Source organism: Hypanus sabinus, chromosome 18, assembly GCF_030144855.1.
Source record: "Hypanus sabinus isolate sHypSab1 chromosome 18, sHypSab1.hap1, whole genome shotgun sequence".
NCBI classification, from domain to species: domain Eukaryota; kingdom Metazoa; phylum Chordata; class Chondrichthyes; order Myliobatiformes; family Dasyatidae; genus Hypanus; species Hypanus sabinus.
Window position 1 is genome coordinate 64832510 of NC_082723.1, and position 23680 is coordinate 64856189.

Below are 23680 nucleotides of genomic sequence, written 5' to 3' on the forward strand. Positions count from 1 at the left end.
TTGGTGGAGCTTATTGCTGCTCAAGGAGGTTTTACCAGTTAATAAATACAAGGGTTTGCATACTTTTTGCAGCCCGGACTGTGAATGATTAAACAATGTGTTCAGTGAAGGCATGAAAAGTACAATTGTTAGCTTGTTATTAGTTTAGACAGATTGTGTTTGTCTATTATTAAGATGAATATCAGACCACATTTTATGAGTAAATAATGCAGGAAGCCAAATAATTGCAAAGAGTTCACAAGCTTTTTCTTGTATTTGTTTATATAGCTAAGGTACCTAAGACATTTGGGCAGTACTATAATAATTTTATGTATTGCACTGAACTACCACAAAAATAAAATTTCATGACGTATGTGAGTGATAATAAACCTGATTCTGATATGGGTCTCTACTGCAGACTTGAGAGTAGGAAGTGGACAAGAAGAGGGGAGGGAGTAGAAAGCGCCAGAGAGACGTTCTGTAATGATCAATAAACCAATTGTTTGGAATCAAGTGACATTGCCTGGTGACTCAGGACTGGGTGCGTCAGCACCTGTGCCACCCCATCACCCCGGCATTCCTTTGCCACCTGCCCCACTCCCCTCCCGTGGTGCTCCACCATCACCATTCCCAACATCCTTTGCTCCTGCCAGATTTTTAAGCTTGCTCTATGCTCCACATTGACAAATACAGTACTGTGCAGAAGTCTTAGGCACCCCAGCTATATATACATGTGCCTGAAACTTTTGCTTGGTACTGACTGTTGAATCGCTGATGGAATGGAAGGTGATGCCATAAAGGGTCCTTTTTTTGATGGTAGGCAAGGAAATTAGGCTAGAAATTGATGGTTGGGGGTCACCCGTCTTGTAAAGACACTGCACAGAAGAAGGCAATGGCAAACCACTTCTGTAGAAATATTTGCCAAGAACAATCATGATCATTGACAGGCCATGATCACCCACACCATACATCATGGCACAGAATGATAATGAGTTAAAAGTTGGTTTTGAGTGCTCTGAATTGATTTGATCGGAGACATTTCTCTCACCATTATTTGAATGAATTATGCATTGACCTTTGTGCTTGTATAACATGTACACATTTGTAGCCCTTCACACTACTTGGGTCTTGGCAACCAGTTCTGGAAATGTGTAAATTAATAATGTCACCATAGTCGGCAGAAGGCTGCAGTGAGAGTTTTTGATCATAATCTCTTTTCAAATGTTAACAACATAGTCTATTGTTTTACAGTTCAAATATGGAAAAATCTCTTCCAAACAAAATGGAAGTGTGAAGAAAGGCGTCATTTTTGCAACCTACTCTTCACTAATTGGTGAAAGTCAATCAGGTGGAAAGTATAAAACCAGGTTAAAGCAGCTCTTGCACTGGTGTGGGGAAGACTTCGATGGAGTGGTATCCTTTGTTAGTACGGAAATAGAAGTATTAATGTAGCAGGTTCCGTTTCTATGGTTCCATTTAATATCGGAGAATGTATACTGTATACAACCTGAAATTCTTACTCTGCAGATATCCATGAAACAGAAGAAAAGCCCCAAAGAATGGATATCAGAAAACTTTAGCACCCCAAAGCCCCCTCCCTCTCCCATGCACCAGCAGCAAATATCAACCCTTCCCCCCCCGCCCTTTCCCCCCACTTATTCCAAAGAATTGTCAGCACTCCCCCCCCCACCATGCAAGCAGTAGCAAAGCCCCCAAAGAGACCATGATCTAGAGTCAGTCAAAAAATACAGTCCATAACCCAGCAGTTTGACATGCCCCAGGGTCTCTCTCACTGACAGAGGAGGGAGAGATATCATTCCTTCCGCAGCAAGAGGGAGACCAACAGCTCACTGTTTTGATGTTACGGTCTGCAGCATTACTTTAATTCGAGTTCCCCAATTCGAGAATTAGTAGCAAATTCCCCTTCCACCACCACCATCAAGAGAGAGAGAGAGCGATCACTCATGTGCAGAGGCCTCCAACAACTGCACCCGCTGTCTTGATGTTTCGATCTCCCGTGACGCTTCAGTTGGCAACACCAGTGAGGAATCAGGCCCCAAAGTTGCATGTCTTCAGTCCACTCTTGGAGCTAATGAAAATGCTACGCCACTCGGCAAGCTCTAAGAGCAACAGCCCACCACCATGAAGAACCACAGTTTGAGTTCAACTGTAGATCCTCCCCTTCTGAAAGTAACAAAATCAAAATTAATCAAGATGCAATTACATCACAAATTACATGAGCAATTTCCGCAGTTACCTGCATCACGAGTACTTTGTTTAACAATGTAGTGTGATTATTTTTGTCTATGACAGAGCTTATTTCTTTTGATATAAGTTTAAGGACTTTAATGTGACATTACGCTCTGTAGTCTGGAGAACCTGCCCATTTCCAGTTCTGCTCTTGCCTACTTGACTGTATTCAAAGTCCTTTCTTTTTATTCTTCTTTTGGCTATGGTATGCCCCAAGGATTCCTCATGGCAGCGTTTCAGTGTGATATTTATTTGTTCATTGAGATACAGTGTGGAATAAGTTGTTCCGCCCAACTTCAGCCACCGCACAGCAACCCCAATTTAGTTCCAGCCTTATCATGGGATAATTTACAATGACCAATTAACCAACCGATACATTGTCAGACTGTTGGAGGAAACTAGAGTACCCACAGGACAAACATACAAACTCCTTATAGACAGGGTGGGAATTGAACCCAGATCACTTGCACAATAATGCATTGTGCTCACCACTATGCTATCGTACCACACTGAAAGTACTTGGCCATGGAGCTAAGAGTTAACTTGAGTATATACCTTCAGTTTGGTCCACCATCTACTTCATTAAGCTATCATTTGGCTTATACAAGAAGGTTCAAAGTAGATGTATCATCCAAGTATGTATACTATATACAACCTTGAGATTCATGTTCTGGCAGACACACCATGGCTCCAAGTTAATATCTATTTTTGTTTGAAGAATCTCTGCTACCATCATCTTGTGACTCAAATTCCTTCTGTGGCTCCCTCCTGCCTTCTGCTACTGGGATCTAGTCTCTGGAATTCTTTTGGCATCTCTGGAGATTTATGGAAAAGCCTTTGATCCAGTAATGTAAAATTTTTGCCATTGTCAGTTTCATGGTTATAAAGCAATACACCATGGAAACAGCCCCTTTGGCCCAGCTGGACCACAGTGTCCTCACTGCTAGTCCCAGTTACCATTGTTCAGTCAATCTCTCTCCCAAGTCTCCCCCCTCTATGTACCTGTTCAAATGCCTCTTAAATGTTGCATTTGTAGCTGCCATGACCACTTGCTCTAGCACCTCATTTCCAGTTACTCATTACCCTCTCTGTAGAGAAGTTACCTTTCACCTCTCTTTTAAATATCTCCCCTCTTATCTTGTATCTGTACCTTCTAGTTTAGTCTCCCCAACCCTGGGGGAAAGACTGCTCAGTATACCTTATTCATAGCTCCCAGAATTTTATCAGCTTTGAGGTTACCCATTTTCTTGTGCTCCAGGGAATAAAGATTCCATTGTGCCTTGCATTTATGCACCAATGCTGTCCAGTACCAACGACCCGGGTTCATTTCCAACATGTGTCTGTATGGATTTTGTACAATCTTCCAGTGACTTCAGGTTTCCTCTCTCAGTCCAAAGACATACCAGTTAGTTTGATTAATTGGCCATTGTAAATTGTCCTGTGGTTAGGCTCAGGTTAAATGGGTTGCTGGGCAGTGCAGCTCTAAGGGCTGGAAGGGCTTGTTTCATGCACGTATCTCAAAAAATAAATAAATCTCTCCCCTCTTATCTTATATCAGTGCCCCCCAGTTTTGGACTCTCCAACCAGAGGGAAAAGACTGCCCTTTATGTGATCTTAAATGAGTTTATTAAAAAGTACAAATGATTAAAATACAACTTTAGCCTTACATTGATTCATCTTCTAAAAAGTATTTTTACAGTAGTGGTTTCCAACACCCCTGTCTGTGGGCATTTTATGCACGCACTTGCATGTTTTACGGCACATTCAATCACTGTAGTATGCTGGAGCTACTGTACATAAGACTAGCACTAATAAACACTTAACCATTTCTGCTTTGTACAAATCAGATATAAAACTAGAGGTGTATAGTTGATGCTATTCCTGAGGCTCTCCATTTGGTCGGGGTCGAGCATGGACATTGCATCCCAGATGTCTATGTAATATGCGGCTAGTACACAGTCAAGCCAGAGCAGTACGATATGGAGAGCAAGCTGTTGCCCCTGCAGCAGGCTCCCTATTGCTACACAGCTGATGAGCCCAAAGGAACAGCAGAGACCAATATAGTTTAGCACCAATGGCGTGGCAGGAGTTGGCAGTCCGTGTTTGAACTCATTGTTAGGACTGCCTTAGGGACTCCAGCTCCAGATGCTTCCTTGGGGTTTACTCCTAAAGCCTTCCCCATGAGTGGGTATAGCTGCAAGGCAACGGAGGTTTGAGATCAGAGATTTCCTTCTAACTAAGCTGCCAGCCATGCCTGATAAGCTTCATCTGTCTTATCCATGCCTTTCATAATGTTACATACCTCCTCAGACTCCTTCACATACAGGACCACAAACTGAGCTTCTCGAACTTCTTCAACCCAGGTAACAGCATAGTGAATCTCCTCTGCACTCTCTCCAGTGTAGCCACATCCCACTAATACTGTGCATAAGACTAGCATTAATAAGCACTTAACTACTTCTGCTTTGTTCAAATCAGGTTGCATGCTATTTACAGAAGTTACATTTTAAAATATTCTTAACTGATTTATTGAAGATAGTATTTGATGAATGCCACAAAGCCAAAAATTTGTCCCCTGTTGGTTCCTCAAAACCCACGAAAACTGGACTAGCAGTATTGGAGCTGCAGAACAAATTGCCAAAGGCTAGGGTAGTGTACGCCAGTGCTACAGGTATGCAAAATCCTTTATTTGGTTAAATGATGGAAGTTTAATTTCATATTTTGTGATCACTGAATTAAATTTATTCTCTTGTGGGTTGGGGGAGCCTTGAGCAAGTGATTGTAAAGTAAAATCTGAAAATGTGGAAATGTGAAATAAAAAGACAATATGTTAGAAATGCGAATCAGAACTTGCAGCAACAGTGAAGAAGAAAATAGTTAAATGTTCAGGTTAATGACTTTTCATCTTTCTTACTAATTTTGTCCAGTCCTTTCCCATATAAATTTGTCACACTTATGATGCTCTCCATTTCTTTTACAGTCTCTGCTTTCTTGGTACCAAATGGCCCACCTTCTGCATAGTGTTAAATTCCTCTAGATCTCCCTCTGACACCAATGCATTCTGAGGACTCTTTGTTAATTCCTTAAACAGAGCCCCAACCAGTCCCTCCCTGTTGTTCTCGTACACCTGGCTGAAGTCATTCTAATACTGAAAAGCCTCTCTGTCAAGCTTATAACCATAAACCATAGGAGCAGAATTAGGCCATTTGATCCATCAAGCAAGCTCTGCCATTCCATCACGGCTGATTAATTATCCTTCTGAACCCCATTCTCTTGCCTTTTTCTTGTAACCTTTAACATCCTGACTAATCAAGAATCTTATCAACCTCTGCTTTAAAAAAATGCCAATAATTTGCCCTCTATAGCAGCCTGTGGCGATGAATTCCCCAGAGTCACCACCCTCTGGCTAAAGAAATTCTACCTTGTCTCTGCCCTAAATGGACATCCTTGTATTCTGAGGCTGTGCCCAATAGTCTTAGATTTCCCCGTTATAGGAAACGTCCACTGTATCCAGGTCTGTCAATATTTGATAGGTTTCAATGAGATCTCCGCTCATTCTTCTAAACTCCAGTGAGTATGCTTGAATGACAATTGAGCTTGAATTTGAAATTCGGCTTGAAATTGAGTACAAGCCCAGAGCCGACAAATGCTCCTGATACGTCGGTGATCTGTCATAACCTAATGGATTAACAAAACAGAGTGAAGGAACTCAAATGTGCTAATTATTCAAACGTTTCAGTCAATTAATGTACAGGTCCTCTCCTTTTGTTTTTCCATATACAGCAAAGGTTTTAATTTAAAACTACTAAATGCTTTAAGGCTGATAGTGGAAGGGGGATTTGGACGTACATACTTAGGACTTTTGATGACTTATTCTTCCATTACACTAACACTGTCATCCAGGTGCATCAGAACCTCGCAATATGGCTTATATGAATCGACTTGGAATCTGGGGAGAAGGTACACCCTTCAAAGAGTTCAGTGATTTCATTCAGGCTGTTGAGAGGAGGTAAGTTAGAGTCTGAACACTGAAATATAATGGTAACAATATGTGTGCTGAAATTAAATGTCCTTTAATTCCTTATACTCGTGTCTTAGCATATGACTGTCAATTGCTAGAATGTACTTCATGATTTTGTTTCTTTGAAACAGAGGTGTTGGTGCAATGGAAATTGTTGCCATGGATATGAAGCTGAGGGGCATGTACATAGCAAGACAACTGAGCTTTTCTGGAGTAACCTTCAAAATTGAAGAAGTTCCCCTCAGTCAAGATTATATAAAGATGTATAATAGAGCAGTTAAGCTGGTAAGTCTGGCAAGCTTTCAATCTTTTCAGTGTATTGATGTGAGGGTACGTCACCCTGGGATTCATACACACCACTGTGTTCACTTGAGCTCCTGTAGCTCTTGTTAGAATTGAAGATTAAACAATCATAGTGTTGGATTTGAGCTTCGAAGTCCCCAGTTTTCATATCTCAACTGTGGGCTGATAAATCCATCAAACTAAAGGCTTTGTATAATTTCAAGACTTCCAACAACGTATCGATGCAGCTACAAAGAAGGCATGACAGCGGCTATATTTCATTAGGAGTTTTAAGTTACCAAAACACTTGCAAATTTTTACAGATATACCATGGAAAGTATTCTAACTTAAACTTAGTCAGCTCTTTCATGGACATCAGCCTCTAGTACCCAGGACGTCTTCAAGAAGTGATGCCTCAGTAATGTGGCATCCATCATTAAGGACCCCCAGACCATGCCTTGCCTTGTTCTCATTGTTACCATTAGGGAGGAGGTACAGGAGCCTGAAGGCACATACTCAAAGATTCAGGAACAGCTTCTTCCCCTCTGCCATCCAATTTCTAAATGGACATTGAACCCATGAACACTACTTCACTACTTTTTTTTCTATTTTTGCACAGTTTAATTTAGCTACTTAATGTATAAATCTGCTGTTATTCATGTTTTTTTCTATTATGTATTACATTGTACTGCTGCCGCAAAGACAACAAATTTCCTGACATACGGTTTGAAAAAGTTATGAACCCTTTGCAATTACCTGGTTTTCTGCATTAATTACTCATAAAATGTGATCTGATCTTCATCTAAGTCACAATAATAGACAAACAGAATCTGCTTAAGATAATAACACATGAACAATTGTACTTCAGATGTCTCTAATGAATACATTGTTTAATCATTCACAGTCCAGGCTGGAAAAAGTATGTGAACCCTTGTATTTAGTATCTGGAAGAACCTCCATTAGCAGCAATAAGCTCCACAAAATATTTCCTGTAGCTGCTGATCAGATTTGCACAAAGGCAAGAAGGAATTTTAAACCATTCCTCCATTGTCTGACATCCTCCTGTAAAACGTTTTGACACAATTTTGAATTCACTGTTCCCTCAGTGATTGCAAGCTGTCCAGTCCCTGAGGCAGCAACGCAGCCCCAAACCATGATGTTCCTCCTTCCACCATACTTCGTCGTTGGGATGAGGTTTCAGTGTTGGTGTGCAGTGCTCTTTTACATCCAAACATAGACATGTGCATTTCTGCCAAAAAGTTCAACTTCTGTCTCCCCAGTCCACAGAACGTGGTCCCAAAAACATTGTGAAATGTCAAGTGGTCTTACGCAAACGTGCAGCAGTGATTTTTATTTTTTAGAGAGCATTGGTTTCCTCCACAGTCTCCTTCCGTGAACACCATTCTTGTTCAGTGATTTTCTTATAGTGGACTCATGAACAGAGACTTCAGCAAGTTCTAGAGATCTCTATAGATTTTTGGCTATTACCCTTGGGTTCTTTCTCACTTCATTCAGCATTGCACATTGTGATCATTGCAGGAGGCCCACTCCTTAGAGTAGCAACAGTACTGAATTTCCTCCATTTGTAGACAATTTATCTTGCTGTGGACTGATGAACACTTGGGTCTTTACAAATACTTTTCTAGCCTTTTCCAGCTTCATTAATCTCACCAATTCTTCTTTTAAAGTCCTCTGATAGTTGTTTTGATCAAGGCAAGGTGTGCATAAACAGATCTATCTTGAGAAGAGCAGGCTGTAATCAGTAACCTGACTTTGTGCCTTTTTTATAAGACAGGGCACCTCTACAACCCACACCTCCAATCTCATCTCATTGATTGGAACGCCTGACTCCAAATAGCTTTTGTAGAAAACATTACCCCAGAGGTTCACATACTGTTTTAAACCTAGACTGTGATTGTTTAAATGGTGTACTCAGTAATGACAAGGAATACAATTTTTATTTGTTATTGGTTCAAGCAGATTGTGTTTGTCTATTATTGTGAATTAGATAAAGATCAGGCCACATTGTATGACTAGTTAATGCAGAAAATCAGGTAATTGCAAAAAGGTTCACAAACTATGCTACAAATGTTAAGCCTGATTTTGTTTTAGATTCAGACAATGTTATCATTTGAGTTGTTTATGCAAAGAAAATCATGATATGAGTCTTGCTTGATGCTGAATCTTGGAGCAAATCAGTTTCCCCAAAAACCAACAACATAAATGTACCCTACACCTGATCTTCTGAGGATCAGTTCCTTGCTTGTAGTAGTAGAAGCAAGCTTCCCAGTGCTGCTGGTCTTGGAATTCCAAGCAGATTTCTGTAGAGCTGTTTGTGGAATGGGATTAATCCCAATATTTTGCACGTTAGTCTTGTGTTACATGGAATTAGTGCTCAAGTGAACGAACAAACAATGAAGAAATGTTTAAAATCATGTTTATTGTAGTTCTAATCAAGCACCTTGATTACACATGATATTTATGTCTTCAGTTTAAGGCTTTAACCATGCATTTAGTGAAGTGAGAGATTAGATGAACATTACAGACAACATTCACTCTAATTTTGTTTAACAGCTGCACAGACCAGCCATTGCTCTGAGCATGGCCTGAAAACTGTGTGGCACTTTATAAATGTTTTTTATAATATGCACATCAAATAAACACAAGCCACAACTCACAACACAAGTAAACAATGTCAGGCAGTCAAAACAACTGAGTGGCACTAGGGGGAAAATAGAATGTTTTGACTAGATGGTGATGCTGTTGTGTTTAATGTTATAATTTGTAACATTGACAATGTAAATAAGTTGTAACTCCAAAATCTTTCTAAGTTAAGATTGTGGTATATTTATAATTTAGAAAATGTATGAATTATAGTCATTAATACATTAATTGTAAAGTATTTCACAATTAACATAGATTTCTAAATTATGTTAGCTTAAATTCAGAATTATATAAAAGGAAGGTCCTGCTGCGTGGCAACAAAGAAGCATTTCAGTTACTGCACGGCCGTGTACCCGCGCAGCTTAAAGGGAGCAGTAATTACAAGTCAGCATTTTTGGCAGATTTGGGCCATGTTTGATTTCTGGTTTGGATTCAGTTATCTGACATTTCACTTGGGCATCATTGACATGCTACAGCTGCCACTGACGTTCCCAAGGTGGGGAGTGTTTCCACGATTACCCTTCCAATGTGGGACCACTGTAAAAGAAGTGTGAATGAAATTTAATCTTGGTAATGAAACCCCATTGGTCAGGACCAGGTACTAATGTCTCAGAGTCAGGTTTATTCTCGCTGGCATATATTGTGAAATTTGTTTTGTGGTAGCTGTACATGTATATTAAATAAGTAGTCAAAAAATAGCAAAAAAAAGCCATCTGACTGAGTGAAAGTAGCTCTTCTTGAAACTTTGAGTGTGTCTCTTCAGGCTCTTGTACCCCCTCCTTGGTGGTAGCACGTGGATTTACTTTTAGCAGGACAGAAAACTAATGAAAATATCTGACTCATTCTTGTCCCCACACCCATGTAAGAGTCCAGGTGATAATTAAATCTGTTTTTTTTTGAGGGGTTGGTTACTGGAATCCTTCACAGGTGTGCAGATTGAGAGGAAGTATGCTTAAAATGGCTCTGAGAATCTGTAGGCTTGTAGTTTGTGCCATACAGAGCAAGCAAGAAAAAGGGAAGTTGGGGACTGAAGGGGAGAGACGGGTGGAAACTGACAGCAGAAATGACAGCATTTTCATGTTCTGAGTGAATGGAGGAAGCAATGACAGTCTGGTCATCAGTACTGGGAGAGTGAATAGGACTGAAACTGTTCCACATAATCCACTAAATGACAGATGTAGGAACTGGTATAATATTGTTACACATTCCAAGGAACAGTGACAAACTGTCTTGCATGCCATCATAGTTATTATTTCATCATATCAGTATGAGAGAAAACATAAGAGAATCCAGGATAATAAGGTTCCCATAGCTCTATCTTTAATGAATATGATTTGTCGAAGGTTTTTGTGTGCATTAGCACAGCTAGCCAATGTGAGTAGACTGACCTTCAGAAAAAAAGACAATCACATTAAAACATACGAAGTATTTGCAGGGTTGGTGTTTCCCCTGTCTGGGCCATTCAGGATGATGGTAGTAAGGATCTCTTCACCTCAATGTTTGGTATTCTCTGTCCACAAGGACTGTAAAGGCACGGTCACTCAGTGTATTCATGAAAGATGTTGAGAGACTTCAGGATGTTAAAAGAGTCAAAGGTTATAACAGGGAAAGTCAGTCCTGATCTGCTCAAATGTGACCACAGAATCAGGTTTATTATCATGGATGTGTGTTGAGGAATCTGCTGTTTTGTGGCAGCAGTGTAAAATATAGTATAAATTATAATAAATGTACATTAAAAAAAGGTTAAGTACGTAATGCAAAAAATAGTGAGGTTTGTCCATTCAGAAATCTGATGGGGGAGGGGAAGAAGTTGTTGATAAAATATGGAGCACATGCCTTCAGGGTTCCTGTCCCTCCTTGCTGATGGTAGTAATGAGGAGAGGGGCATCCTGGGTGATGAAGCTTCGAATGGTACAGCACAGTACAGGCCATTTGGCCCTCAATATTGTGCCGACCTTTCAACCTACGCTAAGGTCACATCCCTCCCAAAAGCCTAAAGCCCTCCATTTTTCTTTCATCCATGTGCCTATCTAAGAGTTTCTTCAATGCCCCTAATGTATCTGCCTCTACCACTAGCTGTGGCAGTGTCAGACATACACCACACTCTGTATATTTAAAAAAAACCTCTGACATCCCCTTGTACTTTCATCCAGTCACCTCAAAATTATGCCTTTACGTATTAGTCATTGCCACCCTGGGGAAAAAGTCTTTGGCTATCTGCTGTGCCCATTCCTCTTGCCTTGTCCACCTCTATCACATATCCTCTCATTCTCCCGTGCTCCAAAGAGAAAGGCCCTAGTTCACTCAACCTACCAAGGTACTAAATGGCATACTCCCATTTATGGTCTTACCAAAGGTGGGTCATTCTATGGTCAAGTAACTTGAGGTTATTTGTTTAAAGATTTTATGTACAGTTTAAAATCTTAATTGTTTCAAGAGCATTACTGCAACACAGATACAGTTAGCATTTTCCTTTCCCATGAAGTGTAAAATTGCTTTGATTTGTTTCTTTAAAAAAATTGATTTTTGTATGTTGACTGTTTAATAATTTTTTCAGTGGGTGGAGGCAAGGGAGAAATTTCAAATGTCAGCAGAGCTGATTGATGCGGAGCAACGAATGAAGAAGTCCATGTGGGGACAGTTTTGGTCAGCACATCAGCGTTTCTTTAAATATCTCTGCATAGCTTCCAAAGTTAAAAGGATCGTCCAACTTGCCCGTGAAGAGATCAAAAATGGAAAGGTAATGATTGATAAACATCTTTTTTAAAAGGGATGATTCATGTGTTGGGCCAATACTGAATGTAGTAGAGTAGCCTCTTTACCCTGAGCTGGTCTGAATGTGGGATTCACTGCTGCAGAATGTGGCTGAGCCAAAATCACTGATATCGCTCTGTGCTAAACTGAGGCATACTGAATTGGCATCTGTGGACTTCTGAATGGGCTGCAGTAATGTCTGGTGTTGCAAAATTTGGTTTTGAATGCTTTTTGCTTGCTTTGTTGTTTGCATGATTTTTTGCACACTCTGCACACTGGGTGTTTGATGGTCTTTTGTTTTTAAGGTTTTTTTTGTTTTGTGGCTGCCTCCAAGGAGATGAATCTCAAAGTTGTACGTACTTTGTATATAACAGGTGGGCCATGAAAGGTTGTAGAATGTAATTCTGCTTGGCTGATAGTGGGAAGGATCTCATAAGGGTTAAAATGGTCCATGTGGGTTTGGATTGTTCATTTCTGTAGGGTTTACAAGGTAACCAAAAAGCATAATCAAAGTTCTGTATTTTGGGAAACAGATCCAATAATAGATGGAATTAAAGGCAAGTTAAAATAAATATATTGTTCTCATTGTGATTTATTTTTACTTTCAAAAAGAACGGGGACAGACTGAGACTGAGAGCTTGAAAGGGTATGAGAGCAAGCCAGAAGTGTTGAAGAGCAGTTATCACCCATTAGTAAGCAATACTTCAATACTCCAATGATGCCCACTATTAATGGCAGCATCAATTGGTTAGCTTACAGCAGCCAGTGTGCACATTGTAAGTGCAAGTCGTTTGCTGGGGTAGATTTAAAATGGGCTTAAATTTGGTTTAGAGATACAAATATTTGTGCAAAGTTGATGCTAAAGAAAATACAGTGGATACTATGCTGCTTAATTGGGACTTTTACCGAACAGTTCCTGACTAACATCAGTTGCATCCACTTGTGTGTCCATTAGTTAGACACTACTCCATGCTTGAGCAACCGACTTTTAAATAGCATCAGTTGCGTGCATTTGTGTTCAAAAAGGCAGTGATTTTAGTCACTGATGGTTGGTGAGAAATAAACAGGAAGGCTATTCAGAACTGTTTTGCTCACTGCAGTTTCAAGCATTCGGGCTTGGAGATGCCAGAAACAGCTGGGAGTGAAAATGAAGCAATTTCACTGCTTCAACAAGTTAGGAATTAAGAATTTGAAGGTATCAAAAGTCATCTTGTATGTTATAATGACAATGAAGATGCAATCGTTGAAAGCATTGTGTGAAGGCAGTCCATTATCTGCACGAAGTGTCTGCAGTAATTTTGTTCATCTGCAGTCAATCAAAAGAACACAGCAGCGTACTAATACAGTTTTATAGTACTGTAGTAGTATTGGTTGTGTTCTGTATTTCAAGTAAATAGAAATTTGTTACTCAACTGAGTAGTTGTCTGTCTTTTTTATATCTTTTAACTGTTTCCATGAACTTCGACTAATTGGGCCAAAATGTAATTGTGTCTTGATGTGTTGCTGTTATGTGGAATCCACCGTACTTTATTAATGAAATATTATCTGCTTTTTAAGCTCTAGACTTCCAGATATATAAGGGATAATGTTGGTACTTGATGGGGAAGAAGGAGATTTTGTGAAAAGGCTTTGGGTAAAGGGAAATTTTCTTTTAGGAAGAGTTATCAAAAATAAAGGTTGGGCAATTTTTCTTTGAAAGCATTGTCAGATCATAACAAAGCTTGCCACAGATGTTTGGAAATGTACAAATGTTCTTTCATGAGATAATTATGTGAATAGAGAAGTGGAAAATTTGCAGGGCTGTTGAGCGAGCTTGTCTCCATTAAGTGCAAGTAGAGATGGTTATCTGTGAGTCATCAATGTGCCCGTAAGTGTTTGTGGTTTTTCACACTTCAACATGCTCATAATTGCCTACAATAAATTTATGTTGAGTTAGGGTTAGGAACCTGTGTGTGACAATCTGGTTGTGGAGGTTTCAATGTAATGGTTTCACTTACCTAACAATTGGGTGACTGCAGTGTGATTAGCATCAAAAATGATGAGATTAGTGTGATCTGTGCATTTGATGAAGGTGCAACCGTAACCATTAACCTTCAGTGTACTGTAGAGACTTGTGACATTCTGATTAATACTGGTTCAGGCCTTGTCGGCTTTTGTTTTCCTCCCTACAATTGTTAATTTGCTGCTGTGAACAGCAGGTTAACCATGTTGTTGAACAGAAAAGAGATTGTTTAAATTCAATCTCTGAAGTTGTATAAGACGTTGGTGAGATGGTAGCTGCAGTTTTGGTCACCTACCTATGGGAAAGATGTAAATAAGGTTGAAAGAGTACGGAGAAAATTTACAGGGATGTTGCCGAGTCTGGAGAACCAGAGTTATAGGGAAAGATTGAATAGGTTAGGACTCTACTCCTTGGAACGTAAAAGATTGGGAGGAGATTTGACAGAAGTATACAAAATTATGAGGGCTATAGGTGAAATGCAAGCAGGCTTTTTCCTGAGGTTGGGTGGAACTACAACCAGAGGTCATGGTTTAAATAGTTTTGGCATGGACTAGATGGGCCAAGGGCCTGTTTCTGTGTCGTACTTCTCTGTGACTAATATCACTGGCATATGTCATGGGATTTGTTGACTTTGCATCAGCAGTACAATGAATACATGATAAATATAGAAAAAAAGTAGTGCAAAAATTTTTTCCCTTGGGGTTTACTCCCAAAGCCTTCCCCATTACTGGCTGCAAGGCAGCAGAGGTTTGAGGTCAGGGTTTTCCTTCTCCAAGATAAACTGCCAACCACAGCTGATAAGCCTCATCAGCCTGAAGTGACTGGTTTTAAAGCTGCTGCCTTTGCCCCTTCTTGTCAGTTGAAACAGTTCCGCTAAGCTTAACAGTGAAGCCACACATGAAGGCTAGGAACTGGACTTGGTTGTCAGAGGCTATTTGAGACACACGTGATTGGGAACATTTAATAGGTTGTAGGAACTTTTCCCTAGCACCACCCCGGCTATGACATCCTGGAGGAACCAAATTCAATCTCTACCTCACCTAAGTGATTACCATTGTTATATAGGTAAATCAAAGCACTACATAGAATATATCCTTGGGTTTCAACCCACACCCATTCACAAGATCTGACCCAACAATGGATTTATGTCCATTCAAAATTCCTTTCTTTGTTAGTCCATTTCTAGTAGCTTAAGCCTGTTAAAGATATACAAAACCCATGTTCAATTGTATCCAAAGTAGTTCTGACACCATCATTTAGTAAAAACATGCAACCTCTATTTATCCCTAGAATTAAATTACATAATCTAAGTATATGTTTTAAAGAACTTGAAATGTTTGTGGTAACCTTATGGAGGCAAGTTTTCAATCTGTTAAGGAGAACTTGAAAGGAGTATAGGGACATCGTTAAGGGGAACAACAATCTACGGTCACACAGTTAAAGACCAGACCGTGAAGAAAAATACTTCTAAAAATACATGTTTGATTGATTAATTTCAAATTGGAGGGGTTTTTTTGATTAACCAAAGAGATAGAGGAGTATTGAGCGAAGGTGAGTTTAAGCAAGTAGATGGCCTTGTGGTCATGGCCGCACCTGTGTGACAAACTAGGCATGAGCTGGCCTATGTTCTCTTGCTCACCCTTTTCTAGCTTCCCTTCGCATTCTTCTAGCATCTAGAACAGGGGCTCCCAACCTGGCGTCTGTAGAACCCTCGCTTCATGGTATTGGCCTATGGCATGCAAAATGTTGGGAACCCTGCTAATCAATTTTTGTAGTGCACACAAAAGTGCCGGAGGAAATCAGCATCTATGGAGAGGGAAAACGAGTTGATGTTTCAGGCCGAGACCCTTCATCAGGACTGGAAAGGAGGGGGGGGGAAGATGCCAGAATAAGAAGGTAGGGGGTGGGAGGAATGAGAACAAGCTTGAAGGTGATATGTGAAGCCAGGTGGGTGGGAATTAAGTGAGAAGCTGGGAGGAGATAGGTGGAAATGGTAAGGGACTGGAGAAAAAATCTGATAGGTGGAGAGTGGACCATTGGCAGAAGGGAAGAAGGAGGGGATCAGGGGAAGGTGAATAGGCAGGTGAGGCCAGAGTGGGATATTGAGGGAGGAAGGAGGAGGGGGAAAATTACCAGAAGTTGGAGGCTAACCTCTGGTTAGGGAAAATCTGAATGAACTTTCGCAGCTTTTGGTCTTTTATCTTGTATTTGTGTGGCCACTGGTTTTGCTTTCCTTGTCCTAAGTAAAGCAGAGGCTACTGTAGCAACCCCTTGCATATTTGTCAATGACTGCCCTCTCTTCATAAGGTCAGAAGTGCACATGTTTTCCACTGATAGCACTGTGTTCACTTTTGCTTCTAACTTATCAAGTGATGCAGACCATGCCTGTATGCCGCAACACTAAAATACTATTTGATAATAAATTTACTTTGAACTGAAACACGTATGTCACCGCATACAACCCTGAGTTTCGTTTTCTTGCAGACATGCTCGGTAAATCCAAGAAGTGAAATAGAGTCAATCAAAGACCACGCCCAAACAACCAATGTGCAAAAGATAACAAACTGCAAGGAAAAAAAAGTAATAATAATAAGTATCTTCTCCACTCAAGCATAGGCTGTTAAATGACAAATCGTTAATGCTAATGATGAGCAACAGTGGACCCAATGTGGCACACTATCTGTAGACCAAGTGTCTCAAAATTCACCCTCCAGTACCACCCTCTCCCTCCTACCACCAACCAGCTTAGTGTCCAGTAGGCTAGCTCACCCAAGATCCCTTGAAATGTACCCTTCCAGACCATATCTTGTCCCAAAGTCCTTGAGTGTCCAGGAAAGGCATTGCCCAGCTTGTCAATCCTCTTAGTCACCTCTTCAGAATAAAATTCCGTCACATTTATGAGACATTTCCTATGCACAAAGCTGTGCTGACAGTGCCTAATCAGACCTTGCCTTTCCAATTGCTGGTCGACACTGCCCATCCAGTAACTTTCCTAATACTGGTGTGGAGCTCACCTGCCCTTTGTTCCTTGATGCAGGATTTTGGCTCAGAACATTGACAATTCCATTCGTCCAAGAGTTGCTGCTCAACCCGCTGAGTTACCCCGTCAATTAATTTGCTGTTCCCTGGCTTGGCCTTGCAGCTCTTGAATAAAGGCACAATGTTCACCACCTTCCTCTCTCCACGTACCTCACCCACTTCTAATGATAGAAATATCTCTACGAGGGCCCAGTAATTTCTTCCCTGGTTTCCCACCATGTCCTTGGATACTGTTGTTTGGGTCCTAGGGATTTATCCACCCTTTGGTTTTTAAGACTTAAACTTTTTCCTCCTTTGTAATGTGGATGTGTGTCAGATACATGCAACGACCAAAGAGAAAAATGACTTCAGTGCAAGGGTGTTTATTAGGTGCATCAAAAATCAAAGTTACAAAATCTAGTGAAAATAGTGAAAAGAAAACTGCCATTATTTACAAAACTATATTTACCAGAAAACACAATAACAGGTTCATATATATTTCTTGTCCAGTGTGAACTCCAGGCAACCCACCTCTCTTGCATGGAGGGCAATGTGCTTCTTATTCGACACTAAAACATACCATCTTTAATTACCCACAGAGTTAACATTAGAATACATGTGAATTAAAGTACGATGCTGCACCCCACAATGTAGTTACAATCATATTACACAATGAACAAAAGCATCTCCATTAGATACAGTATACAAACAACAGATACACATTTACAGGTCTCCAATATTAAAGAAATGGAATATTCTGTCATGAATGGTGGGAAAAGCACCATAAGGCCAACCTGAGTGCATCAGCTTGGTCTCGAACTCATTATAGGAATATGCCGAGGAAGACATTGAAGTGCATACACTGCGCGCAATGACAGCAGAGTGACAGTGCAATGTTTATGTGTGTGTAGATGCACATGTGTAAGAAGTGTGTTTACTGAGTGCTCTCCATCACAATGTGTTTCAAGACATGTCATTTGTTGATTGGCCCATTTAAAGGACGCAACCACTGTTTCCCATTGGTTGGTTTGGGTGCCGTGGCGCCGGTTACTGAGGGTAGCCTCAAGGGTATAAAATAGTACGTGTGGAGGGCTCAGCCTTGAGCCCTGTAGCTTCCCTAGGGCACAGAAATGATTCTCCAGGATGTTGCCTAGACTGGAGGGCTGTCTATAAGAGATTGGATAGGCTCTGTTAGTTCTCATAGGAGGCTAAGGAGTGTCTGCATAGAGATTGACACAATTTATGGACGTAAATAAGACAGTTTATTTCCCAGGAAATGGAGGGCACAGGTTTTAAGGTGAGAGGAATGTGTTCTTCACCAGAAGGTGGTGAATATTTGAAATGAGCTGATAAAGAGATGGCCAAGGCAGGTACTACTGCAACTTTTAGATGAATTTATTTCTCACTCTGTACATCAAAATGCACAGTAAATTGAGTCATTTGCGTTAACAATCAATGCAACTGATGATGTGCTGGGGATAGGCTGCAAGTGTTTCGACTGTCATGGTGGTGGGGTGGGGGGGTTTGGCTTATTTGTCAGTTGAAAGCTGCTTCCGCCATGTCATTTGTTGATTGGCCCATTTAAAGGACGCAACCACTGTTTCCCATTGGTTGGTTTGGGTGCCGTGGCGCCAGTTACTGAGGGTCGCCTCAAGGGTATAAAATAGTACGTGTGGAGGGCTGAGCCTTTTTCTTTTGTCTGTAGGGCCCGCTGAGGGTGTGACCAGCGCTGAAGACCCCCCCCCCCAGCTTTTGTTTAGTAAAGAATTAATTTTATAGCATGCTTAGTTCTTCAATTCTTCAATTTCATGGCTTGGAGCGATTTGATGGAGTTACCTGTTCAATTAAAGCATGACTGAATGTCCAACATTGTGGTTTTGCGTTGTTCAGACTTGTTCAGCTTGACGCCTGGTTTAGGGTTTCATTGTTCATTTTCAATTAAATACTTAAAGAGCCCATTCTCAATCTGAGTCTTCCATTTCACTCACTGGATCCTCAAATCTGCAACCACATACAGTACTCGCAGCACACCCACAATGTCTACATACTCACATGTGGGGTTCCTTTCCAAACTGACTTGTTTGGACCAGTTGTTGGTTTAGGAAAGGAAGGCAGGTATAATGAGAGTAAGTAAGATTGGCAGAGGTGAGCACCATGGTTGGCATGGGCACAGTGGGATGTTTCTGTGCAGTAACTTTCTGTGACTAAGTCACATCTGTCCTGCCTTGTACACTTGTGTCAGATCTTCTCCTTTATTTTCATTGCATTATGTTCCAGTTATTCATTTTGCTTTTTGCTTTTCATGCCTTGTGGCCCACTGAGTGGCATTTTTTGCTGTTTCCATAGCATTTTGACTGTTTTTGTTTTACAAGCTCGAGTTGCTAGCTCGTCACTCAACCCAGCACAGGTGGAAAGCGTTCAAGGGGTTGGTCATAATTTGAACTCTGGGCCATTTGCCTCGAAGTCTGGTGCTGATGTCACTACACCAATGGCCAATTCACTTTCTAATCTAATCTAAAATCTAATGGCTCACACATTGAAGTTGATTTGCTACATTTATGCCTGTTCTACATGTGTGTAATCTTTTGTAATTTTATTTCAAAGTTTAAGGTAAATTTATTATCAAAGTACATGTATATGAGATTCATTTTCCTGTGATACTCAGCAAATCTATAGAATGGTAACTATAACAGGATCAATGAAAGTCAACTAGAGTGCAGAAGATGACAAACTGCAATCGCAAATATAAATAATGAGAACATGAGATAACAAGATAGAGTCCTTGAAAGTGAGATCATTGGTTGACGGTCAAGCGAGTGTAGTTATCTCCTTTGGTTTTAGGAGCCTGATGGTGGAAGGGTACTAACTGTTCTTGAACTTGGTGGTGCAAGTCCTGAGGCTTTTGCACCTTCAGAAGCGAGAAGAGAGATTGGACTGGGTGGTGGGGTTCCCTGATGATGGATGCTGCTTTCCTACAACAGCACTGTAAATAGATATTTATTTGTTTGTTAAGATACACCATGGTATAGGCCCTTTCAGCCCTTCAAGTCCACGCCAATCAGGAGTCCCCCAATTTAACCCTAGCCTAATCACGGGACAATTTACAATGACCAATTAACCTATCAGCCAGTGTGTCTTTGGACTGTGGGAGGAAACACAGTGAAGCTGAATTTGGAGTATTGTGTACAGTATTGGTCACCTATCTACAGAAAAGATGTAAATAAGATTGAAAGAGAAAATTTACAAAGATGTTGCAAGGACTGGAAGAACTGAGTTGTAAGGAAAGATTGAATAGGTTAGGACTTTTTCCCTTGGAATGTAGTAGATTTAGCAGAGATTTAATAGAGATGTACAAAATTCTGAGGGGTATAGATAGAGTAAATACAAGCAGGATATTTCCACTGAAGTTGGGTAGGACTGCAACCAGAGGTCATAGATTAAGGGTGAAAGTGAAAAGTTTAAAGGGAACATGAGAGGAAACCTTTTCACAGCGTGGTGAGAGTGTGGAATGAGCTTCCAGCACAAATGGTGCATGCAAGCTTGATTTCAGCTTCTGCACTGTACTAAGTCTAAACTATTCTAATGGCTTAATTTTTCTATTTACTTCTAGTGTGTGGTGATTGGTCTTCAGTCCACTGGAGAAGCAAGAACCCTGGAAGCTCTGGAGGAAGGTGGTGGTGAACTGAATGACTTTGTTTCAACTGCTAAGTACGTTTGCGCAGTATAAATGAACCTTTTACTGAATATCTTGTTTGACAGGTTGTGGCAGTACAAAGCTACGTGTATTATTGCTACTATATAAATGGAATGTGGGAGTTTCTGTTTTCCTGAAATGCTCTGCCATTGCCACCTGGACTTTCATTCTTTTGCTACAGGTGTCTATACCCACAAACTACTAAAGTAAGTGAGGAAAACTGTGTGGAACGTAACCATAAGATATAGGATCAGAACTGGGGCATGTTGCCCATCGAGTCTGACTGATCGATTTCTCTCTCAGTCTTAAACTCCAGCCTTCTTCCAGTATCCCTTCATGCTCTGACTAATCAAGAATCTATCAACCTCTGGTTTAAATATACCCATTATCTTGGCTTCCACAGCTACCTGTGGCAACGAATTCCACAGATTCACCGCTCGCTGGCTGAAGAAATTCCTTCTCATCTGTGTTCCAGATGGACATCCCTCTATTCTAAGGCCATGTCCTCTGGTCTTGGACTGCACCACCATAAGAAACATCTTCTTCATATCCACTCTCTCTGGGCCTTTCAATGAGATACCACTATCACCCCCACCCCCAATTCTTCTGAATTTCAGTGAGTACAGGCCCAAAGCCATCAAATGCTCCTCATATGATAAGCCTTTCAATCCTGGAATCATTTTTGTGAGCGTCCTTTCAACATTCAATAAGTTTCAGTGGTACCTCCCATTCAAATGGGCCATGTTTATTGCTTTTCTTTCTCTGGTGAGCTGGCAAGCTCCAGTGTGATGTTCCTCAGATGTGGTCAGGCTCTGTAAATGCATGATCCAGGGAAGTTCTGAAGTACCATGATTTAGACGTCAAATCAGTTCTGAGCTGTCCTAATTAAAACAGGGTGCAGATAGTTTAAAATACATTTTTTGTTAAAGAATCCATTTAAAACTTCTAACAGCTCAGTCTGAACTATTACGTCCTGGCAGTTAAAAAATATGAAGCACTGAAAGCAATTACTACATGTGACTGGTTTCATGAATAGCAACTGTGTTGTTTTGCCCATGCTTCCCAAAGGTCATATATCAGTAGGATCAGAGGGATCTTGGTGTCGAAGTCAACAGGACATTCAAAGCTGCTGTGCAGGTTGGCTCTGTGGTTAAGACAGCATACGGTGCATTGGCTTTCATCAATCTTGGGTTGAGTTTAAGAGCCGAGAGTAATGTTGCAGCTATATAGGACCCTGGTCAGACCCCGACTTAGAGTACTGTGCTCAATTCTGGTCACCTCACTACAGGAAGGATGTGGAAACCATAGGAAGGATGCAGGGGAGATTTACAAGGATGTTGCCTGGATTGGGGAGCATGCCTTATGAGATTAGGTTGAGTGAACTCGTCCTTTTCTCCTTGGAGTGAAGGAGGATGAGAGGTGACCTGACAGAGGTGTATAAGATGATGAAAGGCATTGATCGTGTGGATAGTCTGAGGCTTTTTCCCAGGTTGAAATGGTTGCCACAAGAGGACACAGCTTTAAGGTGCTGGGGAGTAGGTACAGAGGAGATGTCAGGGTTAAGTTTTTTTTTACTCGGAAAGTAGTGAGTGCGTGGAATGGGCTGCCGGCAGCGGTTGTGGAGGTGAAAATGATAGGGTCTTTTAAGAGAATCCTGGATAGGTACGTGCTTAGAAAAATAGAGGGCTACGGGTAAGCCTAGGTAGTTCTAAGGTAAGGATGTGTTCGGCACAGCTTTGTGGACCGAAGGGCCTGTGCTGTGTTGTAGGTTTTCTGTGTTTCTATAATATAATCTGATGAATGAAATACACCCTGAAGTGGTCACCTGAAAATGGACTGTTAATATCAGTTCTTTAGATGAACTTACATGTGTAACAGCCTTTCAGTTTCTACCCTGAAGATCAAAGATGCAAGAGATCCTGCACGTGTTAGAAATCTTGAGCAATAGACAAAATGCTGGCGGAACTCAGCAAGTCCTCCAGAATTATCTGTTTTGCTTCAGATCAAAGAAATTGACTTTTACAGTGAAAGTTACAGATCCATATTGAAGAAAGGAAACATCTGTTTGTTCTTTACACTCAAGTAAAGTCATGACTTGGTAGTAGCTTGAAATTTCTGATAAAGAGTTTTACTTCGGGTTTGTGTATTTCATTGGATGTGGCCATCTCCTTCGTTCGGTGCTGGAGTTCCTAATTGAGCTCTCCAAGGGCTGATATATAAATCTGGGCAAGTTGGAGCTGAGAACCAATAATCAACTCTCTTACTGAATCTTTACCCTACTGGTGTCTGTTCTTTGGTCATAAAGGAGTTAATGTTTGAAATAATTGAGATTTTTGCCTTCTGGAGTTAACAGGGTTTCTAAGCATAATTTTTTTGCTGACAAGCATTGTTAACACAAGCAAAGTCCTGATGAATGCTGTCAGCCCAAAATGTCAATTGATTATTCATTTCCATAGATACTGCCTGACATGCTGAGTTCCTACAGCAGCTGCAGAATCTCCTGTGTTTATTGTTAACAGAAGCTATTCATAATGCAGTTTCAAGGTTACTTTTTTTTCACTTTCAGAGGTGTTCTTCAGTCTTTGATTGAGAAACATTTCCCAGCACCTGACAGAAAGAAGTTGTACAGTTTGTTGGGGATAGAAATGAATGCGCCTAGCAATCAAGACTCTCCCAATGACAGTCCATCGAGGCAGAACAAAGGGAAAAAACGGAAAGGTATGATCTTCCCTCACACTGATATTGGTGAGTGTGTGATGGAGTATGATGTCCACGACTGTCCCTCACACTGATATTGGTGAGTGTGTGATGGAGTACAATGTCCACGACTGTCCCTCACACTGATATTGGTGAGTGTGTGACGGAGTACGATGTTCACGACTGTCCTCACACTGATATTGGTGAGTGTGACGGAATATGATGTCCACGACTGTTCCTCACACTGACATTGGTGAGTGTGTGACGGAGTACAATGTCCACGACTGTCTCTCATATTGATATTTGATATTATTTGTTC

The 23680-nt window shown here is 40.8% G+C and overlaps 1 protein-coding gene across 1 annotated transcript in view; it reads left to right on the forward strand.

Moving 5' to 3' along the window:
* The window catches only part of sbno1 (strawberry notch homolog 1 (Drosophila)), a 132165-nt gene that overhangs the window by 66846 nt on the left and 41639 nt on the right, over positions 1-23680 (forward strand). The window contains exons 9-15 of the mRNA XM_059994549.1: positions 1231-1392; positions 4765-4900; positions 6133-6238; positions 6382-6535; positions 11754-11936; positions 20581-20678; positions 23231-23382. Coding sequence (XP_059850532.1) covers positions 1231-1392; positions 4765-4900; positions 6133-6238; positions 6382-6535; positions 11754-11936; positions 20581-20678; positions 23231-23382 — 991 coding nt within the window. The remainder of the gene's footprint in view (positions 1-1230; positions 1393-4764; positions 4901-6132; positions 6239-6381; positions 6536-11753; positions 11937-20580; positions 20679-23230; positions 23383-23680) is intronic.